The 18,032-nt window shown below is 43.5% G+C and overlaps 1 protein-coding gene across 4 annotated transcripts in view; it reads right to left on the bottom strand.

Annotated features, from left to right (window-relative positions):
- Positions 1-18,032, bottom strand: part of plekha7b (pleckstrin homology domain containing, family A member 7b) — a 612,799-nt gene that overhangs the window by 178,503 nt on the left and 416,264 nt on the right. For all 4 annotated transcript variants that reach the window (XM_070899897.1, XM_070899898.1, XM_070899899.1 and 1 more), the window contains 2 exons: positions 8,307-8,379; positions 1,064-1,164 (listed from right to left, as the gene is read on the bottom strand). In XM_070899897.1, coding sequence (XP_070755998.1) covers positions 1,064-1,164; positions 8,307-8,379 — 174 coding nt within the window. The remainder of the gene's footprint in view (positions 1-1,063; positions 1,165-8,306; positions 8,380-18,032) is intronic.

The raw sequence follows: 18,032 nt of genomic DNA, 5'->3' as shown, positions 1-18,032 counted from the left end.
AGACTATTAATGCTATTAAATATTTAATTTGAAACATCTGTTCACTTTGGAAAGTCTGGATTCCATAGCTCCTTTTATACAATGAATAAGCCGATTAGGGAACTCAGTCATTCTCACAATATAATGCAATGTTAAGAGATTGTGGTGAGTTACAATTGTATAGTTTCCAAATAGATCAGTATTTATAAGCTCAAAGCAGACCAACCGTGCTACAGTGAGTAAGCAATGAGAAATTGAGAATATACTGATTCATGCCTTCTTCTCGTTTTCACCTCCGCCAGAGCACGGGAAAACTGTTAATGAAGCTGTTGGCCATTAGTACCAAACAATTAACCAATAACTAACAAACAGCAACACAAAGATCACTCAATTTCACACTCATAATTTTCAACGCCCTCATTATTTTCAGTCACAATTTAGAAATATCTTACACCCGAAAGACAACAATTTAATGCCAACAGTGTAGAAGGTTGCATTTGATAATGGTTATAACGTAAATTTCAGCAACGAGAACAATACAAGATTGCGGTTGTACTCATGATACATTCTTCTGTTTGCGATGTGCACACAGATGGCAAGCAAATTTCTTCAGTAGTAATTAGCAGTAGATTAAAGTTAGTAATACACAGCTAATTCTGATTTAGCTTCACTCGACTGACTGGTATATCAGTGAGGAAAGATCCAAGGGCCTAAAATCTACGGGCCCACTGTGCTGGCCTAAGTGCCAGATGACCTCCATTTCTGACCCCTCCAGAGTATTTGATGTCAAGGGGAGGTCATCTTGTTAAATTTTGGCACTGGATGCCCGCACCACTAGGAGCACATCTTGGGCAGAAACAGCAACGACTGATTTCATGGCTCAGTAACACACTGGGCGGTGTCTTTAAATAAGCCATTCAGTGAGCCCAGAGTTATTTTGTATCACAAATTAGCTAGGAGACCTTGCAAATCTAACTGCGTTTATAAGCTATAATTTCAAAGCTATAATTTATACCTTTACAGAAGTACTTGACAAATAAGAGTTTTTAAATCTCTATGTGCTAAATTTATTGCAGAGTCCTACCTTGAAAGCATATTTGCGACTTATGTGATCCTCAGGTTCAACCAGTGAGATTACATAACTGGGCAAAGGAATGCTGCCCAACACAGTCTCCTCTCTGCTGTCTGTGCAATACAAAATACATTACAATATTAAGTTATTTTCATTTACTTCACATACTTAGACGTTTGAGGATGTAACTAGTAGAGTGGACAAGGGAGAACCAGTGGATGTGGTGTATTTGGACTTTCAAAAGGATTTTGAAAAGGTCCCACACAAGAGATTAGTGTGCAACATTAAAGCACATGGTATTGGGGGTAATGTACCGATGTGGATAGAGAACTGATTGGCAGACAGGAAGCAAAGAGTAGGAATAAATGGGTCCTTTTCAGAATGGCAGGCAGTGAATAGTGGGGTACCGCAAGGTTCAGTGCTGGGACCCCAGCTATTTACAATATACATTAATGATTTGGACGAAAGAATTGAATGTAATATCTCCAAGTTTGCAGACGACACGAAGCTGGGTGGCAGTGTGAGCTGTGAGGAGGATGCAAAGAGGCTGCAGGGTGACTTGGACTGGTTAGGTGAGTGGGCAAATGCATGGCAGATGCAGTATAATGTAGATAAATGTGAGGTTATCCACTTTGGTGGCAAAAACAGGAAGGCAGAATATTATCTGAATGGTGACAGATTAAGAAAAGGGGAGGTGCAACAAGACCTGGGTGTCATGGTTCATCAGTCATTGAAAGTTGGCATACAGGTACAGCAGGCAGTGAAGGCACCAAATGGCATATTGGCCTTCATAGCGAGAAGATGAGAGTATAGGAGCAGGGAGGTCTTACTGCAATTGTACAGGGCCTTGGTGAGGCCACACCTTGAATATTGTACAGTTTTGGTCTCCTAATCTGAGGAAGAACATTCTAGCTAGTGAGGGAGTGCAGTGAAAGTTCACCAGACTGATTCCCGGGATGGCAGGACTGATATATGAAGAAAGATTGGATCAACTGGGCTCATATTCACTGGAATTTAGAAGAATGAGAGGGGATCTCATAGAAACATCTAAAATACTGACAGGATTGGACAGGTTAGATGCAGGAAGACTGTTCCCGATGTTGGGGAAATCGAGATCCAGGGGTCACCGTCTAAGGATAAGGGGTAAGCCATTTAGGACCGAGATGAAGAGAAACGTCTTCACTCAGAGAATTATGAACCTGTGGAACACTCTAACACAGAAAGTCGTTGAGGCCAGTTCGTTCGATATATTCAAAAGGGAGTTAGATGTGGCCCTTACGGCTAAAGCGACCAATGGGTATGAAGAGAAAGCAGGAATGGGGGACTGAATATGCATGATCAGCCATGATCATATTGAATGGTGATGCAGACCCGAAGGGCCGAATGGCCTACTCTTGCACCTACTTTCTATGTTATTACATTCACAAGATAAAAATTATTTTTCAACTCTGCCAAAATGCGACAGCACACTGTTATTTTTACAGCGACAATTTTCATCAAGGCAGAATATTGATGATTCTTGTATTTCCACCCTTCAATTAGCACCTCATATCCTGAAGTTTGTGACACATGTGCGGTGCGATTCTAAAGGTCCAGGAATCGTCCCATACCTCACCCAAGCATAACTAGACAGTGAGTGTAGGTAGGCAATTCAAACATGAAGGCCATCAAAACCAAGCCTGATTCTGTCATCGCTCAACAACCACATGCACACACACATTGCAACAGTGGCTATTTGATATCAATCAAAAGGATAAACTCTGGCTGATTTCCACTCCCTAACCCAAGATTCTTTTCCAATTAACCAATTCATAAAAGTAACGTATAATTGAAATATTAAAAAGTTTTGAAATGCATATTCAAATGCCAACCATGAAGTATTGAAGAAGTCAGAGTTAAATAGATTTTCATTGACAAAAGCATAAATATAAATTAGACAAATTAAAAAACACATATATTCTATTAAACACTTAACAGATAAGCAATATCAGATTAACAATCACTTTTCCTTTCGAATTAAGTGTTACAATTATTTGATATTGCCAGTGCATTATTATCTATCCTATTCCTCAATTCATTCACAAGAATTAAACACTAGCATAGCAAGGATAACAGAAAATGTACTCACGTCATTAAGTTCAGCAATGTCTGTTTATCAGAGACAGAATCAGCATTCAAATATAATCGCGGTATCAGATTGACAATGTTCAAAATAAAATGAATTGCTGAAATAATTTGCAGTACCTGTTCTTCTATCCCCTCTCCAATTTTCTCTCTCCTCTTCCCCTGAAATACTGACTCACCCTAGAATATGGCTCCATATGCTCCAGGATTTCAGCCCTGTGCTCATGTATGAACATAGGCATTGAGTGCTAGTTCTGGAGCACAAGTCTTCAGCATGACAACCGGAGTGTTGTCAGGGCCCATAGCCTTTGCTGTATCCAGTGCACTCAGCCCTTTCTTGATAACATGTGGAGTGAATCGAATTGGCTAAAGATTGGTTTCTGTGATAGACCAATATGGATCATCCACTCGGCACTTTTGGCTGAAGATGGTTTCAAACACATCAGCCTTGTCTTTTGTATTCATGTGCTGGGCTCCGCCATCATTGAGGATGGGGCTATTTATGGAACCTCCTCCTCCTATTAGTTAGAAACAGAAACATAGAAAATAGGTGCAGGAGTAGGCCATTCGGCCCTTCGAGCCTGCACCGCCATTCACTGAGTTGATGGCTGAACATGCAACTTCAGTACCCCATTCCTGCTTTCTCGCCATACCCCTTGATCCCCCTACGAGTAAGGACTACATCTAACTCCTTTTTGAATATATTTAGTGAATTGGCCTAAACAACTTTCTCTGGGTGAAGAAGTTTCTCCTCATCTCAGTCCTAAATGGCTTACCTCTTATCCTTAGACTGTGACCCCTGGTTCTGGACTTCCCCAACATTGGGAACATTCTTCCTGCATCTAACCTGTCTAACCAAGTCAGAATTTTAAATGTTTCTATGAGGTCCCCTCTCATTCTTCTGAACTCCAGGTGAATACAAGCCCAGTTGATCCAGTCTTTGTTGATATGTCAGTCCCGCCATCCCGGGAATCAGTCTGGTGAACCTTCGCTGCACTCCCTTAATAGCAAGAATGTCCTTCCTCAAGTTAAGAGACCAAAACTGTACACAATACCCCAGCTGTGGCCTCACCAAGGCCCTGTACAACTGTAGCAACACCTCCCTGCCCCTGTACTCAAATCCCCTCGCTATGAAGGCCATCATGCCATTTGCTTTCTTAACCGCCTGCTGCACCTGCATGCCAACCTTCAATGACTGATGTACCCATGACACCCAGGTCTCGTTGCACCTCCCCTTTTCCTAATCTGTCACCATTCAGATAACAGTCTGTCTCTCTGTTTTTACCACCAAAGTGGATAACCTCACATTTATCCACATTATACTTCATCTGCCATGCATTTGCCCACTCACCTAACCTATCCAAGTCGCTCTGCAGCCTCATAGCATCCTCCTCGCAGCTCACACTGCCACCCAACTTAGTGTCATCCGCAAATTTGGAGATACTACATTTAATCCCCTCGTCTAAATCATCAATGTACAATGTAAACAGCTGGGGCCCCAGCACAGAACCTTGTGGTACCCCATTAGTCACTGCCTGCCATTTTGAAAAGTACCCATTTACTCCTAATCTTTGCTTTCTGTCTGCCAACCAGTTCTCAATCCACGTCAGCACACTACCCCCAATCCTATGTGCTTTAACTTTGCACACTAATCTCTTGTGTGGGACCTTGTCGAAAGCCTTCTGGAATTCCAAATACACCACATCAACTGGTTCTCCCTTGTCCACTCTACTGGAAACATCCTCAAAAAATTCCAGAAGATTTGTTAAGCATGATTTCCCTTTCACAAATCCATGCTGACTTGGACCTATCATGTCACTTCTTTCCAAATGCGCTGCTATGACATCCTTAATAATTGATTCCATCATTTAACCCACTACCGATATCAGGCTGACCGGTCTATAATTCCCTGTTTTCTCTCTCCCTCCTTTTTTAAAAAAGTGGGGTTACATTGGCTACCCTCCACTCCATAGAAACTGATCCAGAGTCTATGGAATGTTGGAAAATGACTATCAATGCATCCGCTATTTCCAAGGCCACCTCCCTAAGTACTCTGGGATGCAGACCATCAGGTCCTGGGGATTTATTGGCCTTCAATCCCATCAATTTCCCCAACAAAATTTCCCGACTAATAAGGATTTCCCTCAGTTCCTCCTTCTCACTAGACCCTCTGACCCCTTTTATATACGGAAGGTCGTTTATGTCCTCCTTAGTGAATACCGAACCAAAGTACTTGTTCAATTGGTCTGCCATTTCTTTGTTCCCCGTTATGACTTCCCTGATTCTGACTGCAGGGGACCTACGTTTGTCTTTACTAACCTTTTTCTCTTTACATATCTATAGAAACTTTTGCAGTCCATTTTAATGTTCCCTGTAAGCTTCCTCTCGTACTCTATTTTCCCTGCCCTAATCAAACCCTTTGTTCTCCTTTGCCGAGTTCTAAATTTCTCCCAGTCCCCGGGTTCGCTGCTATTTCTGGCTAATTTGTACGCCACTTCATTGGCTTTAATACTATCCCTGATTTCCCTTGATAGCCACCGTTGAGCCACCTTCCCTTTTTTATTTTTATGTCAGACAGGGATGTACAATTGTTGTAGTTCATCCATGCAGTCTCTAAATGTCTGCCATTGCCCATCCACAGTCAACCTCTTAAGTATCATTCGCCAATCTATCCAAGCCAATTCACGTCTCATACCTTCAAAGTTACCCTTCTTTAAGTTCTGGACCATTGTCTCTGAATTAACTGTGTCATTCTCCATCCAAATGCAGAATTCCACCATATTATGGTCACTCTTCCCCAAGGGGCCTCGCACAACGAGATTGTTAATTAATCCTCTCTCATTACACAACATCCAGTCTAAGATGGCCTCCCCCCTAGTTGGTTCCTTGACATATTGGTCTCGAAAACCATCCTTATGCACTCCAGGAAATCCTCCTCCACCGTATTACTTCCAGTTTGGTTAGCCCAATCTATATGCATATTAAAGTCACCCATGATAACTGCTGCACCTTTATTGCATACACCCCTAATTTCCTGTTTGATGCCCTCCCCAACATCACTACTACTGTTTGGAGGTCTGGACACAACTCCCACGAGCGTTTTCTGCCCCTTGGTATTCCGTAGCTCCACCCATACCGATTCCACATCATCCAAGCTAATGTCTTTCCTTACAATTGCATTAATTTCCTCTTTCACCAGCAACGCCACCCCGCCTCCTTTTCCTTTCTGTCTATCCTTCCTAAATGTTGAATACCCTTGGATGTTGAGTTCCCAGCCTTGGTCACCCTGGAGCCATGTCTCCGTGATGCCAACCACATCGTATCCGTTAACTGCTATCTGCACAGTTAATTCGTCCACCTTATTCCGAATACTCCTCGCATTGAGGCACAGAGCCTTCAGTCTTGCCTTTTTAACTTAGACCCTTAAGAATATTGCTGCAAAGTGGCCCTTTTTGTTTTTTGCCTTGGGTTTCTCTGTCCTCCACTTTTACTCATTTCCTTTCTGTCTTTTGCTTCTGTCTCCATTTTGTTTCCCTCTGTCTCCGTGCATTGGTTCCCATCCCCCTGTAATATTAGTTTAACTCCTCCCCAACAGCACTAGCAAACACTCCCCCGAGGACATTGGTTCCGGTCCTGCCCAGGTGTAGACTGTCCAGTTTGCTCTGGTCCCACCTCCCCCAAAACCGGTTCCAATGCCCCAGGAATTTGAATCCTTCCCTGCTGCACCACTGCTCAAGCCACATATTCATCTGAGCTATCCTGCGATTCCTACCCTGACTAGCACGTGGCACTGGTAGCAATCCCGAGATTACTACTTTTGAGGTCCTACTTTTTAATTTCGCTCCTAGCTCCTTAAATTCGTCTCGTAGGACCTCATCCCGTTTTTACCTATATCGTTGGCACCAATGTGAACCACGACAACTGGCTGTTTACCCTCCCTTTTCAGAATGTCCTGCACCCGCTCCGAGACATCCTTGACCCTTGCACCAGGGAGGCAACATACCATCCTGGAGTCTCGGTTGTGGCCGCAGAAACGCCTGTCTATTCCCCTTACAATTGAATCCCCTATCACTATCGCTCTCCCACTCTTTTTCCTGCCCTCCAGTGCAGCAGAGCCAGCCACGGTGCCATGAACTTGGCTGCTGCTGCCCTCCCCTGATGAATCATCCCCCTCAACAGTACTCAAAGCGGTGTATCTGTTTTGCAGGGGGATGACCGCAGGGGATCTCTGCACTACCTTCCTTGCACTGCTCTTCCTGCTGGTCTTCCATTCCCTATCTGGCTGTGGACCCTTTACCTGCGGTAAGACCAACTCACTAAACGTGCTATTCACATCATTCTCAGTATCGTGGATGCTCCAGAGCGAATCCACCTTCAGCTCCAATTCCGCAACACTGTCCGTCAGGAGCTGGAGGCGGATACACTTCCCGCACACATAATTGTCAGGGACACCGGAGGCGTCCCTGATTTCCCACATAGCACAGGAGGAGCATAACACGTGTCCGAGCTCTCCTGCCATGACTTAACCCTTAGATACACTTAAATTGGCAACAACAATGCTAAAAGTTACTCACTGATATAGAAGAGAAAAGTTGTTTAATGGTCCACTGCCATTCATGACTGGATGTGGCAGGACTGCAGAGCTTTGATCTGATCCATTGATTGTGGGATCCCTTAGCTCTGTCTGCAGCCTATTTGACCATGGGTGCTAAGGGAGTACACTTCATAACCAAACCCAAGCTTGTTCTCAACAGACATGTTCTCACTTTCCAATAGTGGGCTACCAATAGTAGCAGCCCTGGCTTACTTTTTCCTTCTAACCCACTGAGCAGATAAGGTGGTGCATTTCCCTCTGAGTTACGAGAGAGTCTCTGCAGACTGATTAATTGGGTAACTGTTAGAGAACGATGAGGATCTATGTTTATAAGCTGCTTGAATGGATGAAAAATGAGAGATTCTAAATCAACATTGCATTTGAATATCATTGTCAGGGATTAAATGGACATGCATTGCATCAAGTAACACCTAGATTCAAGAGTGACAATCAATCAATCAGTGTATGGCTTCTGTTTAGCCAACTTATCGATTAAAGTCTTTTAAAACAAAGAAGAAGTGCCAGTCGGGTTCTCACCTTTGTAATAGAACAAGCAATATTCTGAGAGTGCAAACCACCGGCGTTTCCACAGCCTCATTCCAGAACTGTCCTACAAATACAAACAGACAAGAATCTATCAAGTCAGAGTGGCATTAATGAAGGCAAAAAAGGTGTTGTCAGCTCATGTGCACTGAACATAACAAAGATAATAACCACAGCTGGAAGTGAGATGCAGCAAGATGAAGCCGAGTGCCGCTTGTGTCAACATCGCAAAATAACAGTGAGCAATTTAAGCAAGGACCCCAAGGTCATAACGATGAAAATCTAAAATATCAAACGAGAACACTGGGAATACACAGCAGGTCGATGAGCATCTGTAAAAGGAACAGACAAAGAGAGACCTTTCATTAGAACTGTAAAAGGAAGGCAGATGTTCTTACAGGACTGAAGAGAAGGGAGAACGGGTAAAGTTACCAGTCAAATAAGTTAAAATCATCATCCTCATCATCATAGGCAATCCCTCGGAGTCGAGGATGATTTGCTTCCACTCCAAAACGGGAGTTCTTCGGTGACTGAGGAGTCCAATGCGGAACCTCCAGTCTCTGTCACAAGTGGGGCAGACAGTGGTTGAGGGAAAGGGTGGGTGGGACTGGTTTGCCGCACTCTCCTTCCGCTGCCTGCGCTTGCTTTCTGTATGCTCTCGGCGATAGAACTAGAGGAGCTCAGCACCCTCCAGGATGCTCCTCCTCCACTTTGGGCGGTCTTGGGCCAGGGACTCCCAGTTGTCAGTGGGGATGTTGCACTGTGTCAAGGAGGCTTTAAGGGTGTTCTTGAAGCATTTCCTCTGCCCACCTGGGGCTTGCTTGCTGTGTCGAAGTTCTTTGTACAGCGCTTGATTTCGGAGTCTTGTGTCGGGCATACGGACGATGTGGCCCGCCCAATGCAGCTGGTCAGTGCTTCGATGCTGGGGATGTTGGCCTGAGCGAGAACGCTGACGTTGGTGTGTCTGTCCTGCCAATGGATTTACAGGATCTTGCGGAGGGAGCACTGGTGGTACATCTCCAGTGCTTTGAGGTGTCTGCTGTATATAGTCCACGTCTCTGAGCCATATAGGAGAGCAGGTATCACTACTACCTTGTAGACCATGAACTTGGCACCGGGTTTGAAGTCCTGATCTTCAAACACTCTCTTCCTCGGGTGACCGAAGGCTGTGCTGCCGCACTGAAGGTGGTGTTGGACCTTGTCATCAATGTCTGCTCTTGCTGATAATAGGTTCCCGAGGTATGGAAAATGGTCCAAGTTGTTCAAGGCCTCACGTGGATTTTAATAATCGGGGGGCAGTGCTGTGCGGCAGGCTCAGGTTGACAGAGGACCTTTGTGTTATGGATGTTTAGCGCAAGGTCCATGCTCTCATACTCTTCGGTGATGGTGTTGATGATGGTTTGGAGTTCGGCCTCCGAGTGTGCGCAGATGCAAGCGTTGTCTATGTACTGTAGTTAAATGACAGAGGATGGGACAACCTTGGATCTGGCCTGGAGGCGGCAGAGGTTGAACAGATGCCCATCTGTTGTATAATATAACTCCACTCCGACGGGGACCTTGCGAAGGGTGAGATTGCAGCAAGGAAGATTGAAAAGAGCGTTGGTGCGCACAAATACAGCACAAAAAACACAGCAAAGATAAATATAGTCCTTTTGAGAGGCTGGTAGAATTGCTATATTTTTCCAGTATTTTATGACTTCATCTGAGAAATTAAAAAACTGCCATTAATTCCAACATGCCTGCAATTTGCAGTACAAATGTGATTTTTATATGGTAAATGCATAATATTCCGACTGATTTATCAGTCTCTGAACTTCTTCAGATATTACAATGCAGTGAATGTAAATTACAAGTGTTTTATAACACAAGTAAATTGATGATACCCTATCATTTGACCAGGATAAATAAATATTCCCTTGCAAGACAGATGCACTTTAACGAGCACCATATAATAGTCCAACCATGCAGCGTTTATTGCGCTGTTATGCAATACATTTTGCACAAGTGTTAAAAAGTAAATTACAACCCAACAGGTAAATTACACACTAAATTACATTCATAATCTTTTCTATCCCTTTCTTCTCCATATGAACATCAATGCTTCAAAGCTGCTATAGGAGGCAGGAGTCTCAATCTGGCTCAATACAGCAATTATTTTCTTCAAGCACTAAAAGAATCATAGGGCCTGTGGGTAACATATGTGCTGTACAGAAATTAGACTGTGAAGAATACTAAATCAAACGGGCACTTACAAGTTCTGTATACACTTTGCAGTCTAAAGAAAAAAGTTTTAAAAGGCACAAATAATTGGCAGCCTAAGGTTTCCTGTTAGAAAGTGCATGAGAGCAGATATTTTCAATTCAGAATAGCTTGTCTCACTGGGCCAGAATTTACTGTCAAAATAATGGTGAGGTTAATGACACTTGCAATCATCAGGCGAGCACAGATGCGTGGTTAAAGATAAAAGTTGCTGTCCGAGATGCTCCGCTCATCAGATTAAAACAAAATAATTCACAGGATGTGCGCAGTGCTGGCAAGACCAGCATTTATTGCCTATCACTAATCGCCCTTGAGAAGGTGCTGGTGAACCACTAGAACCGCTGCAGTCCATCCTTCTTTGAAGCGGTTTGGTATAACCGAGTGGCTTGCTAGGTCATTTCAGAGTGCAGTTAGGAGTTAACCACATTGGTATGGGTCTGGAGTCACATACAGGCCAGACCAGGCAAGGACAGTAGATTTTCTTCCCTAAAGGGATATTAGTGAACCAGATGGGTTTTAATGTCAATCCAGCACTTTCACTAGTTTTTATTTTATTCCAGATTTATTTAATTAACAGAATTTAAATTCCCCAGCTGCTATGGTGGGATTAGAACTCACGCCTCCGGATCATTAGTCCAGTAACACAACCACTCTGCTACCGTACCCCTGAAAACCTTCCCCAAAACGGCATCTCGCTGTCTGACTCACCGTTCAAATGCATTAAATGATGCAACATTTCTGTACTTGCATGATATGATACAAACTAAACTCGCCACAGAAAGTCTGGACTTGTCCATTTCAATCCAAGTACCCTTTTTTAGAAAAAAAATAGTTGCAGGATGTGGCCGTCGCTGGCAAGGCCAGCATTTATTGCCCATCCCTTATTGCCCTTGAACCGCTGCAGTCCGTGTAGTGAAGGTGCTCCCACAGTGCTGTTTGGGAGGGAGTTCCAAGATTTACACCCAGCAACCATGAAGGAATGGGGATTATATTTCCAAATCACAATGATATGAAACTTAGTGGGGAACTTGCAGATTCCCACGTGCCTGCTGCCCTTGTCCTTCTCGGTGGTTATGGTCGCGAGTTTGAAACGTGCTGTCGAAGAAACCTTGGCGAGTTGCTGCAGTGCATCGTGTAGATGGTAGACACTGCAGCCACCCGTGCGCCGGTGGTGGATGGAGGGAATGTTTAAGGTGGTGGATGGGGTGCCAATCAAGCGGGCTGCTTTGTCCTGGATGGGATTGAGCTTTTTGAGTGTTATTGGAACTGCACTCATCCAGGCAAGTCAAGAGTAATTCATCACATTCCTGAATTGTGCCTTGTCGATGATGGAAAGGCTTTAGGGAATCAGGAGGTGAGACTCACCACAGAATATCCAGCTTCGGACCTGTTCTTGTATCCACAATATTTATGTGGCTGGTCCAATTAAGTTTCTGGTCAATGGTGACCCCCAGGATGTTGTTGCTGGGGGATTCGGCGATGGGAATGCTGTTGAATGTCATGGGGAGGTGGTGAGACACTCACTTGTTGGAGCTAGTCATTGCCTGGCCCTTGTGTGGCGCCAATGTTACTTGCCACTTATCAGCCCAAGCCTGAATGTCGTCCAGGTCTTACTGCATGCGGGCATGGATCCATTACCTGAGGAGTTGCAAATGGAACTGAACACTGTGCAGTCATCGGCGAACATCCCCACTTCTGACCTTATAATGGATGAAGCATCTGAAGATGGTTGGGCCTGGGGAACTCATGCAGCGATGTCCTGGGGCTGTGATGATTGACCTCCAACCACCACAACCATCTTCCTTTGTGCTAGGTATGACTCCAGCCAATGAAGACTCCCCCCCGCCGATTCCCATTGACTTCAATTTTACTAGGGCTCCTTGATGCTACACTCAGTCAAATGTTGATTTTAATGGGCAGTCACTCTCAGCTCACATCTGAAATTTGGCTCTTTTGTCCATATTTGGATCAAGGCTGTAATAAGGTCGGGAGCTGAATAGTCCTGGCGGAACCCAAACTGAGCATCAGTGAGCAGGTTATTGGTGAACAATTGCTGCTTGATAGTACTTTGACGACACCTTCCATCACTTTGCTGATGATTGAGAGTACACTGATAGGGCGTAAATGGCCAGATTGGTTTTGTCCTGCTTTAGCTGGACAGGATATGCCTGGGCAGTTTTCCACATGGTTAGGTAGATGCCAGTATTGTTACTGTACTGGAACAACTTGATTATAGTCGTGGCTAGTTCTGGAGCACAAGTCTTTAGCACGACAGCCAGAATGTTGTCGGGGCCCATAGCCTTTGCTGTATCCAGTGCGCTCAGTTGTTTCTTGATATCACGTGGAATGAATCGAATTGGCTGAACACTGGATTCTGTGATGTTGCGAGCTCAGGAGGAGGCCGAGATGGATCATACATTCTGCACCTCTGGCTGAAGAAGGTTGCACTTGCCTTGTCTTTTGCACTCACGTGCTGGGCTCTGCCATAATTGTGGATGGGGATATTGATGGAGCCGCCTCCTCCTGTTAGTTGTTTAATTGTCCGCCGCAATTGACATCTGCATGTGGCAGGACTGCAGAGCATTGATCTGATCTGTTGATTGTGGGATTGCTTAAGCTCTCTCTATAGCATGCTGCTTCTGCTGTTTAAGCATGCATGTAGTCCTGTGTTGCAGCATCCCCAGGTTGGTACCTCACTTTTACTTATACCTGGTGCTGCTCCTGACATGCACTTCTGCACTCCTTATTGAACTCGTTGGTTACCTGCCTTAATGGTAATGGTAGAGTGAGGGATATGCCGGCCATGAATTTACAGATTGTGGTGGAATACAATTCTGTTGCTGACGGCCCACAGCGCCTCATGGATGCCCAGTTTTGAGCTGCTAGATTTGTTCTGAATCTATCCTACTTAGCATGGTGGTAGTGCCACACAACACGATGGAGCGTGTCATCAGTGTGAAGATGGGATTTTGTCTCCACAAGGACTGTGCGGTGGTCACTGCTGCCAAAGCGGTCTTGGACAGATGCATCTGCGACTGGGAGATTGGTGAGGACAAGGTCAAGTAGGTTTTTCCCTCATGTTGGTTCTCTCACCACCTAACCCAGGCCCAGTCTGGCAGCTATGGCCTTTAGGGCGCAGCCAGCTCACTCAGTAGTGGTGCTACCGAGCCACTCTTGGTGATGGACATTTAAGTCGCTCATCCAGAGTACATTCTGTGCCCTTGCTACTCTCGGTGCTTTTTCCAAGTGGTGTTCAACATAAGAACATAAGAAATAGGAGCAGGAGTAGGCCATATGGCCTTTCGTCTTTTAATACGATCATGGCCGATCCGATCATGGACTCATGTCCACTTCCCTGCCCGCTCCCCATAACTCCTTATTCCCTTATCGATTAAGAAACTGTCTGTCTCCGTCTTAAATTTATTCAATGATCCAGCTTCCACAGCTCTCTGAGGCTGTGAATTCCACAGATTTACAACCCTCAGAGAAGAAATTTCTCCTCATCTCAGTTTCTAAGATCATGCCCCCTAGTTCTAGTCTCCCCCATCAGTGGAAACATCCTCTCTGCATCCACCTTGTCAAGCCCCCTCATAATCTTATACGTTTCGATAAGATCACCTCTCATTCTTCTGAATTCCAATGAGTCGAGGCCCAACCTCCTCAACCTTTCCTCATAAATCAATCCCCTCATCTCCTGAATCAACCTAGTGAACTTTCTTTGAACTGCCTCCAACGGAAGTAGATCCTTTCTTAAATATGGAAACCAAAACTGTACGCAGTATTCCAGGTGTGGCCTCACCAATACCCCTGTATAACTGTAGCAAGACTTCCCTGCTTTTATACTTCATCTCCTTTGCAATAAAGGCCAAGATTCCATGTCCTTTTGCAGATTTTTTAGTGTCCTCCTCACACTTGGCTGCATTACACAGTCCCTTTATCCAAGTCATTAATATAGATTGTAAATAGTTGGGTCCCAGCACTGATCCCTGCGGCACCCCACTTGTTACTGATTACCAACCCGAGAATGAACCATTTATCCCGACTCTCTGTTTTCTGTTAGTTAGCCAATCCTCTATCCATGCTAAGATATTACCCCCAACCCCGTGAAATTTTATCTTGTGCAGTCACCTTTTATGTGGCACCTTATCAAATGCCTTTTGGAAGTCCAAATACACCACATCCAATGATTCCCCCTTACCCACCCTGATCGTTACATCCTCAAAGAATTCCAGCAAATTTGTCAAACACGACTTCCCCTTCATAAATCCATGCTGACTCTGCCAGACTGAATTATGCTTTTCCAAATGTCCTGCTACTGCTTCTTTAATGATGGACTCCAACATTTTCCCACATGGAGGAGTACTGATTGATTAGCTGAGGGAGGGTAGGTGGTGGTAATCAGCAGGAGGTTTCCTTGCCCATGCTTGACCTCAGACTTCATGGGGTCCGGAGTCAACGTTGAGGACTCCCAGGACCACTCCCTACTAACTGTGTACCACTGCGCCGTCTCCTCTGATGGGTTTTCCTGCTGGTGGGACAGGACATACCAATGGATTGCAATGGAGGAATCTGGAACTTTGGCAGAAAGGTAGGATTCTGAGTATAACGACGTCAGGCTGTTGCTTGACTATTCAAAAAGACAGCTCCACCAATTTTGGCACAAGTCCCCAGATGTTAATGAGGAGGACTTTGCCAGGTTGACTGCGTGGTTGTGCCGTTATCATGGCCAAAGCCGGGACCAGGTGGTCCATCCAGTTTTATTCTTTTTATTGTTTCTCGTAATGGTTCGTTATAACTGAGTTTTTTGCTAGGTCATTTCAAAGGGCAATTAAGAGTGATTGCTGGGAGTCTAGAGTCACGTATGGGCCAGACCAGGTCATGATGGCAGATTCTCTTCACTAAAAGGACATTAGTAAAGCAGATGGGTTTTTACGACAATACAATAGTTTCATGGTCAGCATTATTGGCTTTTTATTCCAATTTTATTTAATTAACCGAATTTAAATTCCCCAGCTGCTGTGGTGGGATTGAAGTCACATACCCGGATTACTAGTCCTGTAATATAACCACTATGCTACTGTTTTTAATGGCATGGTAATCTGAATTGCTGCCAAACAACCTCTGACACTGAAAATTAACTTTTACAAGTATGGGGTCTCATTCATTCAGCTTTTAATTGTTGTTGGAGATTTAAAAAAAAAATGTTAATTTTTTAAAAAACTTTTTCTTAGTCTCTTTTTTTCTCTCTTAATTCAATGTTGCCTTCTCGCTCTATTTCGCTTTCTGTACCTGATTTGACATTGAATTCACTATTCTAACTTACACATCCTGGTTCAGACTCTTTGCTGTTCATCAACAATGGTTCATTCTAATTGGTTAAGGAGAGACACAGTTGCTTGCCTTGTTCACAAAGCTCCCAGATCTCCTACCAATAACAACTTGTGTAAAAGTTAATGGAAATTAAACGTCGAATGAATGGCAGACGCCATTTGTTTGCCCCCTACAATAAATTCTATGCCAATGTGTAATTACGTATTGGCTGGATCTTGCTGGAGTGGGGCATCTCTCAGCGTGTGATGTTAGTTCGACTTTTTCCTTCTTCCTTAAGTTTGAAATATTTTTTGTGCCATAAATTGATGGATGTGCGAGCTTATAACGGCATGGTGAGAGCAATGGGCCATCTGGAACGTCAGTGAACAGCAGGAACAACACTATCTCCTTAATGAGATTTAAAGATTGAGAACAAAATAGAGGAATGACAGAGAAGGAGGGCAAATTAGAGACAAATCAGGTACAAAAAGAGAAATAAAGAGATAGAATGCAAAAAAAGACGAAGAAAAAAAGTAACAATTTAAAATGACATTTTAAAATCTCTAACAATAACCTACTACATGCAGGGATGGGACTCAATAGATTAAATTGTTCCCTTTCAGGAGCAGAGATTGATTAGCACTACATTAACAATTACCACACAATTAAGTGTACTTACACTATAAATTATGATGCCTAACTTTCTTTGGGAAGATTAATGGGCAATTAGTGTGCAAATCCAGCAAGTTTTTACGGGGAGGCTAAGGACCAGATTCTGGATGTGTGAAGCAAAGGGCGGTGCAGCGTTATCTGATCAGTAAGTTCTGGGGATTCGCAACTCGTGTGGTATCTCTTAATCCACTGAACTTGCTGACCGAATTGAGCATTAATAACGGTGTGCTTCAATACCACACCGTTACTTTTCCAGGAAGATTTGGCCCAATATGAGCACCACCTATTCTATTGATCTATATGAAATATTACGTGCATTAAACAGATCTCCTTATACCTGCTGCTGATCCCCACAAATGAATACTTTTCATCAGTCGATTATAGCATCGAGTATGGGCCGTCCCAGGCTTTGTAAAGCATGAAGCAGAAATAAGTATGAGCTTTCTTTACTGTGCTTCAATCCAACCTCACTGTGACTTTTTACATTTTGTAAAATATTTATGCTCATGATTTCCTGGAGGAACACTCAATTTAGAACCAACTCGGGTGATTTAAAAGAAGTTTTGCGCTGTGGGTCGACATCCAATGGGACATTTCACATGGAGTCCGCCCAAACTAGTTTCACTGAAGACCCAAAAAGGAAAGCTTCATTGCACTGATTGCATTTATAGCTGGTGCAAATCAAATAGTGTGATCCAGCAATCCTGTAGGTCTCAGAGGTGAATGGACAATTGTCCAACACAAAGTGGCACGCCTATTCCTTCAAATTCATTTTTACTATTATTTTAAGCAGCAGTCTCAATATTAAACTTTAATACAGATTTAATCTCCATAGAATTAAAAAAACTGATATCCAGACCTCAATTTAGGTTTCTGAAAAGCACAACTTTTAAGCAAAGTGAAATGGAAACGAGCACAGATCAGTGCGAATAGGAGCTTCAAGTGGCTCTAGCTTTTATTTTCTTGTTTTCTTAGTAACGCAATTACTCCTGACATTGAACAGTGAAGTACCTGAACTAAATATTACTGGTTGTGCTGCACGTTTCATTTAATCAAAAAGGTGTTGGAACTTACTGGTTCAATACCGAAATAACCACATCTCCTGACCCCCAGCTATGTGTTGAGTAGTAGCAATAATAATCAGTTGAAGAGATACTAACCTTGAGTAAAAATATCCAATATTTTCCATTGTTCAGTTAAGTTTCTATAAACTGCTACAATCTCAGGTTATTACAGATTAATACCTTTTGTTTCCAGTCCCTAAACAGACTGGAGGCCACAACAAATAAGCCACATTCTTAATCTGACAATCAAATGATACACAAAATTGAATATATTTGAAAGATGCTGTGTATCACTGTTCCAAATTAATCTTGCAAGAGAGCTCTACTTACCAAATAAAACAGATGAGAGAAAAATCAAATAATACTGAAGGAAAGAGCATACAAAGAGGGCTAGAAAAGTGCAACGAATAGTGAA

Source organism: Pristiophorus japonicus, chromosome 14 (assembly GCF_044704955.1).
Source record: "Pristiophorus japonicus isolate sPriJap1 chromosome 14, sPriJap1.hap1, whole genome shotgun sequence".
Classification (NCBI taxonomy): domain Eukaryota; kingdom Metazoa; phylum Chordata; class Chondrichthyes; family Pristiophoridae; genus Pristiophorus; species Pristiophorus japonicus.
The sequence above is the reverse complement of the archived record's forward strand: the minus strand, read 5'-3'. Positions and strand labels throughout refer to the sequence as shown.